The sequence below is a fragment of the Narcine bancroftii genome, chromosome 3, assembly GCF_036971445.1.
Source record: "Narcine bancroftii isolate sNarBan1 chromosome 3, sNarBan1.hap1, whole genome shotgun sequence".
NCBI lineage: Eukaryota > Metazoa > Chordata > Chondrichthyes > Torpediniformes > Narcinidae > Narcine > Narcine bancroftii.
The window spans coordinates 346,825,529-346,844,792 of NC_091471.1; the positions used below are offsets into that span (position 1 = coordinate 346,825,529).

The 19,264-nt window shown below is 41.1% G+C and overlaps 1 protein-coding gene across 7 annotated transcripts in view; it reads left to right on the forward strand.

Annotated features, from left to right (window-relative positions):
- Positions 1 to 19,264, forward strand: part of arhgap44a (Rho GTPase activating protein 44a) — a 227,935-nt gene that overhangs the window by 202,661 nt on the left and 6,010 nt on the right. For 5 of the 7 annotated variants that reach the window (XM_069929560.1, XM_069929564.1, XM_069929561.1 and 2 more), the window contains 4 exons: positions 3,059 to 3,280; positions 7,544 to 7,978; positions 8,240 to 8,385; positions 12,070 to 12,423. In XM_069929560.1, coding sequence (XP_069785661.1) covers positions 3,059 to 3,280; positions 7,544 to 7,978; positions 8,240 to 8,385; positions 12,070 to 12,423 — 1,157 coding nt within the window. The remainder of the gene's footprint in view (positions 1 to 3,058; positions 3,281 to 7,543; positions 7,979 to 8,239; positions 8,386 to 12,069; positions 12,424 to 19,264) is intronic. The other 2 variants (XM_069929563.1, XM_069929565.1) reach the window with 2 other exon arrangements.

Consider the following 19,264-nt stretch of genomic DNA (forward strand, 5'->3'; position numbering starts at 1 on the left):
GTTTAATCTCTACATCAGCATACTGTTTGCTTGAGGGGGGATCCCACAGGGAATGGTGTTTTCATGAGCTTCTGTTCTTGATCCAATAGATGGTAAAGGTCATGAGCCAGGAAGTGACATCACAGAGGACTTGACAATGCGCTGTCTTGAATTTTGTAAATGGTTTATAAAATGTGTCAGTGTCGGAGGAAGGGGGCGTTCAGACCGGTAAATTGGGCATGTTGTTCCAGATGACGCCAAGATTTTGGACTGCATTTGTTCATCCAAACAATTCTGTACACTCCTGACTTGCACCTTAAATGGCTGTGGGAATATAGGAAGTTAGTCATTCTCTCTGGGATACCCAGACTTTTGCCTGTTCTTGGCTTACAGCCATTGTATTCATGTGGCCGGATCATTTTGGTTTCTAGCTAGCGATGGCTGCAAGGTGTTGGTGCTAGTGGATTCAGCATTTACAGTGTTATTGAATTTAAGGAGTGGATGGTTAAAATAGTCCACTGAAGATGATCATTGCTGGACATTTCTAAGTGTGAATGTGGTTTGCCACATCAGCACCACCCAGAATGTTACCCAGGTAATGGTGCAGGGAAACAGGGGCTGCTTCATTATCTGAGAAAACATGAATGGAACTGAAGATTGTATTTACTTCCACAAAAATCAATGCTTCTGGAGACAACACCTGAAGAAGGGCTCAGGCCCGAAATGTTGACTGCCTGTTGGTTTCCATGGGTGCTCCGTGTCCTGCTGAGAAGGGCTCAGGCCCGAAATGTTGACTGCCTGTTGGTTTCCATGGGTGCTCCGTGACCTGCTGAGATCCACCAGCACTTTTGCGTCAATGCTTCTCACTTGGTGGAGGGAAGACCATTGATGAAGCAGCTGATGGCTCTGCACACCCCTGCATGTCCTTGGGCTGAGATGATTTTTTTTTCTCCAAAAGCCATAGCTCTCAAAGTGTGAGCTTATGGCTGCAGATTGGATAATTTCCCACACAATTCTGAGGTTTTTCTTTGTTGCTGGTGCCCCTTGGAGTCGCATTCAATCGATTGATGCCTTGATGTGAAGGGAGGTCAGTCTCAGCTCACATCTGCAAATCCATTTTCTTTTCATTGTTCATTCCAAGTCTGCAAGGAAATTGGCAATGAATAACCCTAAAAGGACAAATTGAAACATCATCAAGCAAATTAATGGTGAGGAAGTGGCTCTTGGAAACATTTTGGCAACCCTATCCAGCACTTAAATTATGTCTCATAAAGAACTAACAGGCAGTAATTAACTGGACTGGCATTCTCTGAACAGTCGGCACGAGTTTCTTGTAACTGGGCACAGACGGAATGTGACTTGTTCTAGAATATAGATCTTTAGCACCTCAACCAGTCTGCTCTCTGTGTCCATAATGGATTACCAGTGTAGGGAGGTATGAACGTGTAGGGCTGGAGAGATGTATCTGCACATAAAAACAGTTTTCGGCACATAAGTGTGCAGGCATGTCCATGGGCACGTGAGTGTATGTACAGGCACCTGTTTAAAGATGTATGCATGGGTATGCATTAGATGTGCACAGTGTCATTTTTTTCTGCCTCCTTCCAGATGCTACAGATGTAAAATAATTATTTTTGTAACAAAGAAGAAGAAAGCTAGTCAGTTTAACATGCAAGTATTTTCCATGTTGCAAAGGGGGAGTTATCTTTCATAAATTCAGCTGGGTGACTCTGGGAAGGCTAGTGCTTATTGTCCATTCCTAATTACCCAGGAGAAGACAGTAAGGTCCTGCTTCCTGAACAACTGCAGTCCATCTAGTGCTGTTCGTAGGGAGTTGCAGGATACAGACCCAGCTGTGATGAAAGAAAGGTGACCTGTTTCCATTCCAAATGGTGTGTGATGGAAGGAAACCTGCAGGAGATGGTGTTTCCAGTAATGATTGAAATCTATAAATGTTTTTAAAATTTAGACATACAACAGGCCATTTCGGCCCCCGAGCCCATGGTGCCCAATTTACAGCCAATTAACCTACACCCCCGGTACATTTTGAACAGTGGGAGGAAACCCAGGGAAAACACAGGCAAACACGGGGAGAACATGCAAACTCCTTACAGACAGCGCAGGATTTGAACACTTATCCCAATCCCTAGCGCTGGAAAGGCATCGTGCCACCAACCACATCGCCCCTTAATGCCATTGTTATATTTTTATTCACCTGGAAGTAATGCCTAGCCTTAGCAGAAAGTTCCTCAATGCTGAAAATCACGTTAACACGTTAATCAGGATGCATTAACTTTTAAATGGGTTCAGAAGTCACATTTGAAATATAAAAGCAGCTTAAGATGAAGTGTAACTTATTTAACATGAGAACCTGGCACAAACAGTGATTTTAGTAAAGCAGAGCAATTACAGGTTGTCACCTGAAAAAATCATAGATCCAGAGTTCTGTTAAATCCCATGACATTCCTTCCATTATCTTTGTTTTTGGGTTTTTTTCTGAACAACACAATGGGGAAAATTAATATGATTGTCTATACAGTTAACTATAAATTCTATGAATATGTTTTTTAAAATGTTAATGGCCTCATAAGATTTTAGTTTGACGATGGCAGGGTTTTACTGTTTACCAAGTTCAAATTCAAGTTTATTATTATTGCTAAAGCCCAACAAATCATAATGATGTATGTATAATCCATGTGGATCTAGGACTTGGAAAAAGTGCACAAATGATTCTACTGTATTTTCAACTACTGTAATTTGCAGTTGTTATTAAAATATCACATCAGTGTAATTTGCAAAAGTTGCTTTTTAACAACCTTAATTATGTCGAGCCACAAAGATCTACTCAAAGATCAACTTTAAACAGTAGTTGAATGTAATAACTTCGACAAACTTCGTCAATCCAGTATTATTTGTTGTGCACACACGGGACTATAATTTAAGTTGTTATTCATTGTTGCGCCTTGACGATAGTTAAATGTATTTTGAAGTATTCTCTTCTATATCTTCCGATTGAAGTACTTTTGTTGAAGCCAGCATTCTTTTCTTCAGTGTTGATGGTGTCTCTATGTTCCTGTAGCATGGGTGTGAGGGTGATGGACACATCCTGGGTGGCCCGCAGAGGCTCCTCCATTGTCCGAAAAACATCCTCCACCCCGCCTGGCACGCAGCCCCCTCCTCCGCCCGCCGATCTCGCTGCTTCATGTCAGTCGCCAATCCCCGAGCAGCCTGTAGAAAATTCCACTTCTCCCTCCCCCCCTCCTCCGCCCAGTGGCCCACTCTCAGGGGCTGAACGAGCAAGGTAAGAGCGTGTGCCAGCAGCTGTGTCTGTGTCAGCAAGCTTCCTTCCCTCCTCCCCCCACCCCACCAACCACCCCCACCCCTGCCATTCTGCTTGACTGTCACCTGAGCTTCTGGCACATGCAGCGAGCTGAATCAGGAAAGAGTGCACATTTTCCACCATAATTACCTTATACATGTGGCCCTAAAACTTAGCCGATCCCATCTTTTGCATGGTGAAGGGAAAATATACAGTGACATTTGTTTGGCCAGAAGGTAAAAGAATGGCATCGCATACATAAATAGTGACTGCTATTTAAGGGTGATGGTTCAAAAAAACTGGCAGTGTCTTACGAAATACAAAGTGGTCAAAAAGGGGACACAATATTGGATGAAGGAATTTAATTGTTTAACCATTTCAGTGTTACACATTAAAAGGTAGAAATAGAAACACAATATGGTGAAAGTAACATGAAATATTTGGAACGGTTGGAGGAGTTCTACTTTGGAATCAGAGAAAGGAAATGGTGGGATACTAGGAAGAGTGGAGGATCCGAGAGATTTAGAGAAACCAAAATAAAATAATTGGAGAGAATAATAGAAACATTGGAAATTAATGAAGATTCAGCACATTTTGTTCGTACTGTTGAAAGAAATGCAAGTCAATCTAATCCCACCTTCTAGCACCTGCTCCATAGCTCTACAGGTATCACAGTATTTTATAGCTGTAATGAGGTTTTATAGTCCACCACCCTTTAAATGTCTGCCACCACCTGGGCAGAACAAATCGAATCTTTCTTCCTAAGGAATGGAATGCCAGGGACCAGGTTTTAACACGTCCCCCTTAATATCTGTCAATGTCCAGTGGTGGACTGTCTGCTTTCATCTCAGGGATGCTGAAATTAAGGGGGTGAAGTTGTGCTGCGGTGGTATCAGCCTCATTCTCGAGGGCGGCACTTCACCCTCCGTTCTGCTCATCATACAAACAGGAAGGCTGTAGGGAGTGGAATGTGGACGCACCAGAACCTTGCAGAGTCTGAAAGCGATAGTTTGCCCATGGCAGAAAGCTGTGGTGATCTAATAGGGGTGTTGACAATAATTAACCATTTAAAAGGTTAGGCAAAAAATGTTTGCACTATCTGAAAGTTGGACCATTCAAAGATGATGTCAGAAAGCAGGTAGTGAAATTCTCTCTCCCCTTATTAAGGCTTCAGCACTATGAAGTGCACTGGGGAAACGAGACACGTTAATAGAGTTGAAATACAAATCTGTCGAGATCAAGATGAGTGACAGAATGGCTGGGAAAGCTAAGGGCAGACAGAGGTTCCAGCTTCCTAATATCCATTGTGTGACTGTGTTCCAGGAAGGGAGGTGCTGACATTCGGGTTCAGATGACAAATGATGAGCAGTCACTATTTAACCTATTATACCCTTGGAAAAGGGATTGTCAGATAAACTTAATAACTGAGTCACAAACACGCTGAACTTTTGGATGCCATTTCACTTTGTTACCACTAGAGGTCAACCTATACACATAAAATAAGTATTGCTGTTGATTTAGTTAAAAATAAAAGAAACCACTAGAAAAAGAAAATATTTAATCATTTGCAGTCAGGACTGAACACCAAGGGTATAATAGCTCAATTCGGCAAACTGTGCTGGCTGCTTTTGTCCTTGGGCTGCTTTGTGGTGCTCTATTTCAAAATAAATCAGGTGACACATTTGTTAACCATTGTAATTACTGATAAAATACTCCTCAGAGAATTCAAGAAGGCGGTGGAACAGTATTTTATTTCATTCAGCATTGGATTTAGCACCTACCAACCAGAATCGTATTCCGAAGTAATCATGCTTTTTTCAAGGAAGTTTCTTGCCGAGAGTAAGAAATACCTGAGCGACTTAACTTTTTTTTCTATTGAGTTAGCAAAATCAGCTTCATGTCTGAGTTATAAATGTGATACGAGTAAATATCAATAACAAATATAATTGTATTCTGATTCCCAAAGGCATTTCAACTGTGTTTCATTGAACTGTGAAACACTATATAAGCTGACTGAACTCTTCTAAGTGCTTCAGTTATTTTCCTATAATAATACAAAGATATAATTGTTTCCTTTAAAGTAAATCTAAATTAACTTCCGATTCTCTGCACTACAGATTGGGGCTTCTCAAGTTCCGTACATCACGTGGACTGTGTTTCCGCTTCAGTGCTTTATCAGTACACAAGTATGAAATTGATCAGCTTAGTTTCTTTGGGATCCTGACTTTCCTCAACCAGATAAACTTTTTTTTAAAAAATCTGGGGGTAAAAATAGTTATCGATTCTAGATACAGTCGTCATGACCACTGCAGACTAGTTGGCTCCATCAGGTCTATTTGAGTATCTGCAACTCACTGAGCAGATGTAAGTTTTCACTTGCCTCTTATTTATTTTGCAAAATAATGAAAAACTTTCAATGATTGGAGCTTTATTCCATGACCCTAATCGGGTAAAGCAAATGTTATTGCCCACGATGACAAATGAAGGCTCCCTGATAATTTATGACTGGAAAAAATTCAGTCACCAATCATGTTTAAACCAAGGATAAAATGCTCTCAGAATTAAAAATTTCAAACATTTTTAGCTGCTTAAATTGTTGAATTCTCTCTACACTATGCTGGTACTTCATAGTTCCAATCAAAGTCGATTATTCACAAATTTAAAAATGACAAGATAAAGAAGAATGCAGTTTCTCCCCATTTTGTGGGGACTGAGTCGATGTGGATCTTTTAAATCTGGATAGTAATGTGAGTTCAACAATATTAAATTGTATGGCTGTTATTCACTTCTCACACATTTCATAACATTGGGAAAGATGTGCAACCTGTCCTGAAATAATGTTACTGTCGGTTCACTCTTAACAAATATTAAAATGATCCCCATTTATCAAACATCCTAGTTGCCCAAATAACCTTTCAGTGTGTATTGCTTCTACAATTGAATGGGTGAAAAAGCCATGTTATAGAGCACTATGAACCAGCAATATTGACTGTGCAATTCATCTCTGTTCAGTAACACTAGATGTGCTGTTTGACAATGTCAGAACGTTGTATTCAGCACCTCAAATTCATTCCATTGAAGACAATTTTAGCATTACTAACCAGGAATGTGATTCTAGAGTAAAATATTCATGTCAGGTTTCATTCCATGAAGCATCAAAGAATCCAGAATATTTGTATCGTGTTGAATCCCTTACCATTGCATATGTTTGTCCAATGAGTTTTTTTTTTTCAAATTTTAAGTATTACCTCCCTGTAGAACAAAAACACACATGCAGGAAGAATCAGAATTTATTGTCATGAACAAGTCATGAAATTTGGGTATTTCCAGCAGCGTCTGACAAAAGGCAAAGGAGAAAAAACCGAACACCCAACCCCAACCAACCAATTTTCCCCTGCAACCGCTGCAACCGTGTCTAACTGTCCCGCATCGGACTTGTCAGCCACAAACGGACCTGCAGCTGACGTGGACATTTACCCCCTCCATAAATCTTCGTCCGCGAAGCCAAGCCAAAGAAAGAAGATAGTGCAAACATTCATATTATAACCACCTTATATCATTACTATATAAAAAGTGCACAAAAAGTAAGGCAGTGTCTTTGGTTCATTGATTATTCAGGAATCTGGTGGGGCAGGGGAAGAAGCTGTCCTTGTGCCGCTGAGTACTTGTACCTTTTTCCCGAGGGGTAGCAGAGTGAAGAGGGCACGACCTGGGTGGTGGTGGGGGTCTTTGAGGACAGAGGCTGCTTTTTTAAGTCCTCGATGTCGTAGGCCGAGTTAACCCTCTGGAGTTTATTCTTGACCTGAGAGTTGGCGCCTCCACATCAGGCAGTGATGCAACCAGCCAGAATGCTCTCCATGGTACACCAGTAGAGGTTTACGAGAGTCTTCGGTGACCTACCGAATCTCCTCAAAGGGATTGAGAAATCATTGGTGTTTCACTGTCGCTTTGAATTCAAATGCAGTGAATGCATGTGCACTCTGACTTTAGCTCCTGATGCATAAGAATGCCGTCTTTTATAACACGTTTCACATTCAGCATGGCACTGCTCTTTTCTTGTGTTGTATAGTCACCCACTCACCTTACTGGCCCCGCTTTGTTGCTTTATGCAGATGTCTATTGTATATTGTCAAGCAGTGTCTGAGTTACTAAACCATGTATTTTTTTTCCCTCTGTTGATTTTTTTTATCCCCCTCCTTTTTTTGCTCCTCCCCAACAAATGTTGTTGCTTCTTAATGTTTACAGCGCAGATGAGTTGTCTTCCAATTGGTCGGATTCCTGTTACTCTTATCCTTCCCCAGAGGATGACAGAACTTCCCCATATCCTTGCTCCCAGCATGCCCACCATTTCCACCATAAGGCTCAGCCTGAGACTGTACCCCAAGCCTCCTCGCCTCAGAGGTGGTCCGGGTACAGCCCAACCTTGCTCACTCAGCCTCCTTCCTCACAGCAGCTTGACATCAACTCTAACCCGAAGCCGTGCTCCCTTCACCTCCCTAAACAAGGCTCCCCTACTGACTTGCATGCATCTGAAACTAACGTCTCACCTGTCTACATCAAAACCCCTTTTCTCCTAACCAAGCACGACCCCTATTGTACCCCCTTCAACCCTCCTGTGTCAGCCTCTCCCCCATGGGTCGGCTGCGCCTGTGCCAGAGACAAAGGAACCAGGCTGACTAGGTAAATATTTAGAATTCATGCCTCAATGCGAATAGTACCTTAAAGACTGTAGTTAAAGCATATGTGACCTCTATTAGGATTTTCAATGAGGGATTAATAACGTGTGGGCCTCAAGAATATTTGTCTAGCATGCATGTTCTATAAGTTGGTTAACCAAATCTGGTAGAAGTGAGTGTGCATCTAGTGTATTTTTTAAATGTATATATCCACTGAGAGAAAATGTGTTCCCATGGACAAGTTATCGTCTTCTTTTCTCCACAGTGCAATGAAAGGCAAAGAGCTCTCACCTGTGATTGGACAGAAAGGCAGACCTGTTTCTGACCATGTGACTTCCTCCAGCAGCCTGCAGCAAAACATTGGCTCAAGTCAGCTGCCGAACGAGCAGAGCCCCCATACTTTGCGGAAAGGTGGACCCTTACACTTTTTTTTTAACACTTACACTGGACAACAAATTTTTTCAAAAGGTTTGCTTCCTGAAAAAAAAAGTACAGGGATTCTGATAGACAACTTTAAGCTGAACAGAAAGATCATTTCAGATTTTGGCATCTGGGCCTTCATAAATCAAAGTTTTGAGTACAGGATTTGAGATGTATAAGATGTTGGTGAGGCCAAATTTGGAGTATTGTGTGCAGTTCTGGTTGCCAATCCACAGGAAGTATATCAATAAGATCGAAAGAATGCAGAAGGATTTACGAAGATGTTGCCAGGTCTTCGGGAGTTGAGTTATCACACGGAAAGATTAAACAGGTTGGGACTTTATTCCTTAGAGTGTAGAAGAATGAGGGGAGATTTGATAGAGGTTTACAAAATTATGAGGGGAATAGACAGAGTAAAGACGAGCAGGCTCTTTCCACTTAGATTGGGAGAGATAAATATGAGAGGGCATGGCTTTAGAGTGAAATGTGGTAGGGGAACATTAGGGGGAGCTTCTTTACTCAGAGAGGGGTGGGAGTTTGGAACAAGCTGCCATCTGATGTGGTAAATGTGGGCTTACTCTTAAGAATAAATTGGATAGATGCATGGATGGGAGAGGTCTGGAGGGACTAGAGGGTCAATGGGACTGGAGGAATGATGTTTTAGCAGACTAGAAGGGCCTGTTTTCTGTGCTGTAGCTTTCTATGGTTCTATAAGCTGTATCGCGTAGAAGGTTGGAGAACATTAACTTTTATTGAATTTAGCATGCTTAATCACATAATCTACCTCTGAGCCAAACTCTCAGGTTGACTCCACATGTTGCACAACAAATGTGAGGAGCCCAGGGTTTGTCTTGGTCACCAATTTTACAATCAAAGTAGAGCTCATAGGCTTACTTAATAAGTGCAGCCATGCTGGGCCTTTGAGCTTTAAGTGTAAACTCACCATGAAGTTAGCACAACTATTAATGAGACATTTTGTATTGAATCTTCCTGAAGACAATAAATGCTCACTCTGCTATTGCCTGAAGAACATGTGCATCAACATGCATTCAATTGATATCAACGTAATGCACAGCATCTGTATACTGTATGCGAGCTGCTTTTATAGCCTGTCTGCATCTATCCTGGCTAAGCATGCCCAAGCCTAAGACAGCATTTCTCAGGCATGCTTGGACTGACCAAAGCAGCTTGCTTTGTGAACAATATATTAGTAGATTTAAAATATGACAGGGAATCACAAAAATAGGTTATATCTAAAAAAAGCAGTATGTGATAGGAAAACTTTAAGGCGGTTTTCGTGATCAGCAGTCCAAAATCCATAAAATGCACCCCAAAGTGTTCAGGAAGCAAATTCTTTGTGGTCCAGTGTTATTGAACCTTCTGCACTGTTGAACATGATTTTTGTTTTCCCTCTGGTGATGTTCAGGTTTAGAATGAGCAGCGGGAAAGTGGTTTTGTGCTGCAGTGTAAGATAAAATCACATCCAACACAATATATAATGTCATTGAAATCCAGGTTGTCATGTTGCAACTTTGGAAAAATGGAAAAGGAACAAGTACTAAGTCTAAATTGGGTGAGAATTTTGAAACTGTGGACATCACATCCCGATTATTGTTGCCTGCTGTTTCAGTGCCTAGGTGTGAGAATTCATGTCAGTTCCCAATATTATACTGGAGCTAAATCGACCCAAGCAGTCACATCATGAGGTGCAGAATCAACAGATACCTGTGTGGTGCGCTATCAGTCAGAAGCAAACACACAAAACCAAAGACTGTACAACAGGCTTTATTCGACGTAAACTTCCACAGAGCCACTGTGAGATTGCGCTGCTGTAAAATCTGAGAGTGACTTCAAAAGGGCCGGCTCAGGTTTATATCCCAGAGGGTGATGACACCCGACCAGGTGGGGCTTGGTCCATTCAGGTCGGCTGATTGACAGCTGGCCAGGTATTGTCTTGTCCCCATGCTCTTCTGCAGATACAGAGGTTGCCGCCTGCAGTAGGCCAGTGGTGTACTACCACAACTTGTCACATTAGTCTACTCCTATAATTGTAGGTCAAGAGTGAGACCACAGCTTACGGGTACTTGAACTGACCTTCCCTCCTCATGCCTGAAGCATCAAATGTATAGATCTGATCCCTTAGCAATCTAACAAATACACAAATGGTATCTCTGCAAGCATTTGAAAGTGTAAGATGGTGCATTATATCATCAATGTCTTCATTGTAAATGGCTAGTTCCATTCACACATATTTTAGATTTTGGGCTTGGCTGATACGGGAGTAATTATTACTTCCCTAATTGTCCTTGAGAAGCTGATGACTGTCTTTGGATATCTGATGGTAAATGGCTTCTTCCCTCCATAATCTGCCTTTTCCTCCTCCCTCTCCTATCCATCCTCCTTTACATTCGATCCTCTCCTCCCTCCAGCCCATTCTCCCCTCCTTCCACAGCTCTGCCTGTCATCCCTCCTCACTCCATCCTTTCCTCTCCAACCCACCCTCATCTCCTCCCACCAATATCCATCCTCCATACCCCATCCTCTCCACAGTCACAGTGCTGCCCCTCATCCCGCCTCATTCCATCTTCTCCTCCCTCCACTGTCCAACTCCTCATTCCACAGCTCTACCTCTCATCTTTCTGCATTCCATCCTCCCCTCCACAGCACAACTTGCCTCTCCACCTCTCTACAGCCCAGTCCCTCTGACCAATGATCATCTTGTGTTTCCTCTCTGATCTGTTATTTCTCCGCAGTGTGCTCTTTATATTCACTCAATGCCACTTTCAAGCTAAGATGTACTTCTCTCCCTTCCTCTTCCTCTCCCACTCTGTCACCCCTTCTGTCTCCCACTCCCCTTCCAACTCTCCCTCTTCCACTCGCTCTGTCTCCCTCACTGTCACCCTCATCTCCCTCAATGTTGTGCCGACCCATATATTCCTTCCTAAAAAAAAGTACTAAACCCTCCCTACCCCATACCCTCTATTTTTCTTTCAAAAGAGTCTCTTAAATGCCCCTAATGTTTCAGCCTCCACCACCATCTCCAGCAAGGCCTTCCAGGCCCCCACAACTCTCTGTTTTTTTTTAAATTATTCCTGATATCTCCCCTAAATTTCTCTCCCTTAACTTTGTACGTATGTCCTCTGGAGTTTGTTGATCCTGCCTTGGGAAACAGATGCAGGCTGTCCAACCTGTCTATGCCTCTCATAATCTTGTAGACCTCTATCAAGTCTCCTCTCATCCTACAGTCCAAAGAGCTAACCTTGCCTCATAAGTAAATGGCTCTTTCCCTATGCTCCTCTGCAGCAGCCATTCTCAATTGGGCGGTGGGGGTGGGCATCCTTTGGACCCCCAGGGACCAAAGCACATTTAACCAAAGCCTTGTTTTCTTTTCACTTCACGTAACATAAATATCTTTTTTTAATCTAGTTGGTAGGAGAGAAGTACAGAAAAGGCCAAAACTTGACTGCTTCACTGGGAAGAGGGCCCATGAAACTTGAGCAGAGTCCATAGGCAAAAATAAGGTTGAGAATGGCTGCTCTAAAATATACCTTTATTAGTTCAAGTGGAATTATTGATGTGAACATTTGGTTTTATTTAGATGAAAGCCTATTTTCTATTATCCAATCAAATATGCCTTTATAAATAATACTGTCTGAATTTTTTCTCTTGTTTCAGCTGCAAAGAAAGTGGTGCCATTACCACCCAAAATCCCATTTGACCAGGCAACAGGCCAACCTTCTCCTGCGAGCCTCTCTCCTACCCCTCCAAGCACTCCATCGCCATATGCTGCAAACTATCCGCAAGCTTACACCTTGCCATCAAGTCAAACACCCCCAGCTGTACCAACCCTGTCTTCTCCTCCTTCCCAAACAAGTACTTTAACTAAATCTCGACCCACACTGAAGCCCAGGCAAAGGCCCACACTCCCACCTCCTCAACCTCCTACCACAGGCCTTTCTGGGCCCAGTCCACAGCCCTTGGACCATACCATCTTAGACAACCTGTCAGCTGGAGAAAGCATGTCTACAGGTATGAATTTACATTTATTTAATAATCACTGCAGATGAACCCCATTCATGCTAATGCCACATTGAATTATAAATCAAGGAGCTCATGCTTGCATAAAGTATTGGTTTTGGAATTATAAGATCAGTGAAATGAATTTGAATTCTTGTTTAGAAAGTTATTTGAAAAATTGTGATGTTTCGAAGTTTTTAGAGGTTTAGATTATTTTAAAATGAAAATGATGCAAGAATTAATTTTTTTTATTGCATTCTCAAACTGATTCAGTGTCGTTTGCTCTGAGCTTCCCTGAGTCTACCTTCATGAACCGCGGTTCAGAGTTTGATACATCTGAGCAACTGGCTGGGCCATTGTTGAGCGCAATTCAGTCAATCATATTGAGGTCTCAATTAATCTGACTGGATAAAATCAACAGGTTTCTTCCCTCAAAGAAAAGCATTGATTGGGAATACAATTATGATGACCTCACCAATTATTTTTCTCCAGTCTTCCTGAGCCAAGCTAACATTTGTTTCTTTTTAACTTAAAGCATGGGTTTATAAATCGCTCTGCATTACTACCACCTACATCAACTAGTGATTAAAATTTAAGATGACTTTTATTGTCAAGTAATGATACAAAAAGTGTAATATACAGTATATGATATACTTAAACCTTTGCTTGCAGTATATTGCAGTATATTGCCTGGTAATCCAACCATAAGAGAATCAAAAAGGGTTCAGAGGCATTAAGAGCCTGTGGATTCACTTCCAGCATTCCCTCAGCCTTACAGACTGCTGTTCAAACCTCTAGCAACTAGAACGCCAGATCTAAACCTCCAATACAATCAGGAAGCTTTCAGCACCCAAGGACCTTTGGGAGTCCTTAGCAACCTCTCAAATCCGTTCCAATACCTGGTTGTCATGAGCCAGTCTCCAGAAGCCGGCAGCCATGTTGCCCGCAGCTTGTGTGTGTCCTTCAGCTGTTGAGTCCCTCGCTGGTCCGCTGCCATGGTCACCCTTCTGAAGGGTCATCTCCCCAGCTTCTCCTTCTCAGCGGAGGGTGTTCTCCTGCTTCTGGTGCCCTCCACATGACCACTGCTCCCCCAGTGTCTGCAATCCCTTGTGGCCCAGCACAGGTACTGCCATCTTGGGCATAATCACTGGTGAAATGAATTTTGGAGTGGATTCTATATCACACCACCCTGCATTCTCAGACAAGTCCCTTAATGAAAACCCAGTGCTTATCACCCTCTGTTCCTATGTGAGCTACACTGGTAGTTGTCATAACAATTCTCTAGGAATATCCAAACCACATATTTTGGCATACAAGTTTACCCCCCCCCCCCCCCCCCCACCTTTTCAGCCTCATTTTAAGGGTTTTATGGTATATCCAGCGAATGTCAACCCCAATTTTCTGGCCTGTATAAGTCGACCCCCAAAGCTCTCAGTGCCTGAGATGAGCCTTTGACCGGCATATACGTTGACCCCTGTAGATCACGTGGATTGATCTGCTGGGCGTTGGCTGGAGGTTTTTGCCATCATGAAGGGTCCATCGACCCAACGCAGCACATGGCGAAAATGTGAAGCGAGCTTTAAGTTGAAAGTGATAGAAATGGCCAAGAAAACCAACAACTGGGCTGCTGTAACAAAAAAAAATTGACATGCATAAGAAGTCGGAAAGAGATTGGAGGAAGAAAAAAGAGACTTTAAGAAGCATACCAAAAGGGCAATGTTCTTTGAGAAAAAGAATTACTCGTTGGCCAGATTTGGAAAATCATGTTGCAGAATAGGTCCGTGAACAGAGACAAGATTGCTACATAGTCACCTGAAATAAAATAAGAACATTTGCTCTGCAGTGGGCCAAGTCGCATTTAGACCTCAGTCATTTCACGAACAGAAAAATATCTGGTATTATGCCAAAAAACAAAAATTGCGCAGAAACTACCAAAAGATCTCGATCATAAAGTTGTAAGTTTTCACCAGTTTATTATACAGAACCGGCAGAAACACCAGTTTGCATTGGAAACATGGATATCGGAAACATAGATGAAACCCCCATGAATTTCGGCATGATAGGTAATAGAACGATGGAATGAAAGGTGTGAAAACTGTGTAAACCAGAAGTACAGGCCACGAAAGGACCAGGTTTACGTGGTGTTATTGTGCATGGGCGATGGGACAAACTTAAGACCCATGGTGATCTTCAAAAGCAAAATTATATCAAAAATGAAATACCCTGTAGGTATTTTTGTACATTTTTATGTAAAAGGATGGATGGTTGAAAATGGTGTAAAACTGTGGATTGTGTGGAGCAGGCAGCTGGGGGTTTACGCAAAGAACAGAGTTTGCAGGTCTGGGATATGTCTCATAGCCACTTAACGGAGAACACTAAAATGACATTAGCACTACATAATACTTACATGGTGGTTATCCCGGGTGGTTTGACATCTATATTGCAACCTCTCGATGTCTGTTTGAACATCTGCGTGAGGAATGGATGTCGGGTGCAGAAAAGTTGTTTACAAAAGTTGGGGCAATATGTGCTGCATCACTTGCTATGCTGTATAACCGTGCTCAAGGCATGGAACAAGTTGAAGTAGAGACTGATAAAATCATTTAAAAAGTGCGGTATCTCTTGTGCAATTGATGACACGGAAGATGATTTATTGTGGGGCACATGACAAAGCTGAAACTACCTCATCAGATACAGACCGGGACCCATATGATGGCTGTTTAACCAGAGAGAGTATAGATGTACTTGCTACCATCTTTGCTTCAGATGATGATGGGGAGACTGATTTTGAAGGGTTCTAAACGTGGTGGTGTTTTCAGACAATTCTAGTGATTTTGAAGGGTGCTTAGTTGTATTGTTTTCAATAAAAGTCTCAATGAAAGTCATGGTTTTTTTTTTGGTTTTTGAAGGGTCGACTTATACATTGGATCAGTGCGGATTGGATTTTGAGCTGAATTTAAGGTCTCAAAAGTATTTCTGGCATATGAGTTGGCCCCCATTTTTTGAGAGACTTTTTGGGGTTTCACAACTCGATTTATACGCCAAAATAACAGTAACTACTCATGATCATGTCTGAAGATTTGGCATGAAGATTGGAGAAAAGTATAATTTTAAATATGATTTTATTTCAAACAAATTGGGAGTAAATTCCTCAATGTACAGAACAACAGTTCTGTTATTATTATCACATTGTTAAAGAATCAAACAAGAATTCAAATGCATGATGGGCTATTTTATAATGAAACCTGAAGAAAGCCTTGAGAGGAGATAAAATAATTCAAGGGACATTCAGTAGTTTCAAATGAATTAAGACAGAATGAACTTTTCACACTTCAATAAGTGGCCCTTTAGTTCCAATGTGTTCAAGATGATTTGAAAAAGACTCCGTCTACATTACAAGGACAAGCCCATTTATGTTACCTTACCAGTAAACGGTAAATTAACCCTCCTCAACAGATGATTAAAAATCCCGTATGTCATACCAAATTCTGGGTTGCTGTGAGATGGTTAAACTGTGTAGAAAACAGCTCCAAATGCAAACCCAGTTGTGTCCTTGCAACAGGGATCACCATGAGCAATGCTACGTAGAGCAGTAAACTGTCAACCTTAGGTTGCTGATCCGGCTCGAAGGAGAGGTTCCTCCTTTGGGGCAAAAGTGAAGGGATGATGCAGCTCAAATGGTAGAGCGCTCGCTTTCCATGCAAGAAATAGTGGAATCAGTGCCCACATTCTCCAATTTGTATTTGGGTGGTGGTTAGCACAATGCTATTACAGCGTCAGTGACCCAGGTTCGAATCTGGCTCTGTCTGTAAGGAGTTTTTACCTTCTCCTCGTACCTGCGTAAGTTTCCCAAGATGCTCCAATTTCCTGCCACCTTTCCAAAACATATGGGGACTGTAGGTAAATTGGAACATTTGGGCGGCACGGGCAGTGTGTCTAAATTTAATTTAGGGACTCCTCACTCTGTTATAGGAAATAATTCACCCTCTCCAGTGTCTAAGAAAGCAATGACGATCAGCCTCAATTTGAATGAAGCATTTGCTGGGAAGAAGATAATTGGTGCAAAATGTAACAAATTGAAGGAAGTTACCAGCTTTTTATAATTGACTGATAGATTGCTGGGTTATAATTGACTGATAGATGGCTGGGTTATAATTGACTGATAGATGGCTGGGTTATAATTGACTGATAGATGGCTGGGTTATAATTGACTGATAGATGGCTGGGTTATAATTGACTGATAGATGGCTGGGTTATAATTGACTGATAGATGGCTGGGTTATAATTGACTGATAGATTGCTTAGTTTTTGTAAAACACTTAATCATCAACATTCTGTGTGGTTACAAATCCAGCTTGAAGTCATAGATAAGCATCTCCTTCCTCTGTGACTTCTACGAAAAAATTCTCCCGCCACTAATAACTACCATTCTTGATGACCACAAATGTGTATTTCCACTATCTTGAGGGGGAGGCGATGTACTAGTAACGATGTAAAATATCAAGAAATACCCAGCTCATCAGACTGAATATTATTTTAGTTGATGTACATGATTGACAGAAATCTTTTTGAAAACATTCATTAATATTAAATATTGAAAGCAGTACAGTACTTTTAAATTAATTTGTGAGATTATTAAAACAATTTTTTTAAATTATTATTGCAAATACAGTAAAACCCATGGTATCCATCACCTATGGGGATTGGTAGATGCTGGATAAGTGTATTTCCTGGTTGCATGAGACTTAATCTTACCATGCCTAACTAATACATCTGCATTAAGTTTAAAGGACAAAAATACTAGTCTGTACTTACACTGAACAAACTTCACTTGCATGAATATATAAATCTTAAAGCATTTTACTTTATATTCAATCACATTCTTTGAAAACATTTAACTGTCGCTGTTTGTGACCCCCCCCCCCCTCCACGGAGCCACGCAAAGGACAAACAGTAACATTATAAGATAATTACCCTCCCTTCCCCAAGATTGCAGTAAACCTTCTGACTCTTATTAAGCAGGGATAAGAGAGTCATCCCAACAGCGAACGGCATCGACCAGCTCTTCACCCTGGGTGACAACTTTATCCAAACAGCTGCTATGAGCACTCCACTGGCTAAATATTTGTTCCCATCTTTACCAAAGGTTTATGTGTTACTTTGGAGAATATTTACTTCTACAATTTTAAACTTGCATATTTTTACCTATTGTTTTATTCTTATTTTTTTTTCCTCATTTTTTTTTTGCCATTGCTTGAATTCCAGATACCAGGGGTTTTACTAGTAACTGCTTTAAATTACAAAAATACCTTCAATTATTTTTGCACTTGATCGATTGTTTTTCAATAGCCAAAAGAAAAAACATTAATTTGCTACAGTGCTCATACATATAAAGGTTTCATGTATGTTTTGCGCTGGAACATAACTTCTTATTTTAAACATTATGAGATTATTAACATAATCAGTAATTGGAAATAACGGAGAGCCTTTTTTAATTCGAGGAAGAGAATTTCTATCTTCTTCATTGAAAAGCCAGTAAACTAGAGTCACTCAACGCCAAACAGTTTCACCAGCTTTATAAATGTTGCATCCATTTTGTTACCTTCCCCGATACATATCAACGCAGACAGGTTACTTTTAAACTGTGCTTGGTATATATATATATATATAGTTGCTTATTTTGCTACTGTACAAGCCAAGTGGAAGGGTTACAAAAGCAAAAGTAAGAGAAAATGTCAAACTTCACCAAAGAATACCATTTAATTAGTTTGAAAAATCTGTTTGTTGCTTTCACCCATCAACGTTATTTGGATATGTAGAACTATCCTTGTAATCAAACAGTCTTTCATGTTGGGCATATAATGTGGTGGTCATTCACTGATCTTGTCATATTTAATTTCTTTTGAAGTCGTATGTATTATCATAATTAACTAAATGTTGGTTTTGATTCATGATACCCTTAAAGGCTATATGCAAAGTTTTCTGTAGCATTTTTAAATGTTTTCAATTGACTGTTTCTTTCCCCTTTTTGAACACTGTGAAATTCTTTCCGAGCATGTGCACATCAAGGTACCAGTTGGGCTTGAAACGGTTCCGACCTGCTTCATCATTGCATTTTCCTGAATACCTCTTGAATCAGCATTCATGGTCATGAACACGTCAGAAAATTTATTGTTCTTGGCAGCATTGCAATGCTTTAAATTACAATAAATCAGTGCAAATAAGTGAAAGTGAGGTAGTATCGGGGAAGAAGCTGTCCTCGTGCCGCTGAGTGCTCATCTTCAGGCTCCTGTGCCTCCTTCCCCATGGAAGCAACTTGAAGAGGGTATAGTCTGGGCGGTGGGGGTCCTGGCTGCCTTCTGCAGACACCGCCTCTTGTAGATGTCCTCGATGGAGTGAAGACTGGTGCCTGTGATGGCGCTGGCTGAGTTCACAAATCTTTCATTTTCTTTCCTGTACTACACCCTAATGTTCTTCCATCTTCCTGTATCTGAGGGCTTCTAAAATAAATAGAAACTACCAGTTGTACTTTAAGGATAAAGTCCATGCTAATCAGCAGTACTAATTATAAAGTCATATATGATCCCATGGTGACGAGTTCCTGATCATTTACTGGCAGATCTGAGTGTACAATCTGTATGATTCAATTAAAATAATGAGGCATATGAATTGGTTGAATGAGCAAAGTTCTGAAATTCCTCCACGTGAATTCAAAATATGGGAATATGCAATCAAAAATAATTTTAGCCCAGAATAAACAATGTGGCACCCATTTCTCTGTGTTCCAACAATTAGAAAATACGACTCCTGACCTCTTAGTGGATTTATACTTGTACAAGTATCTTTTCTCCAG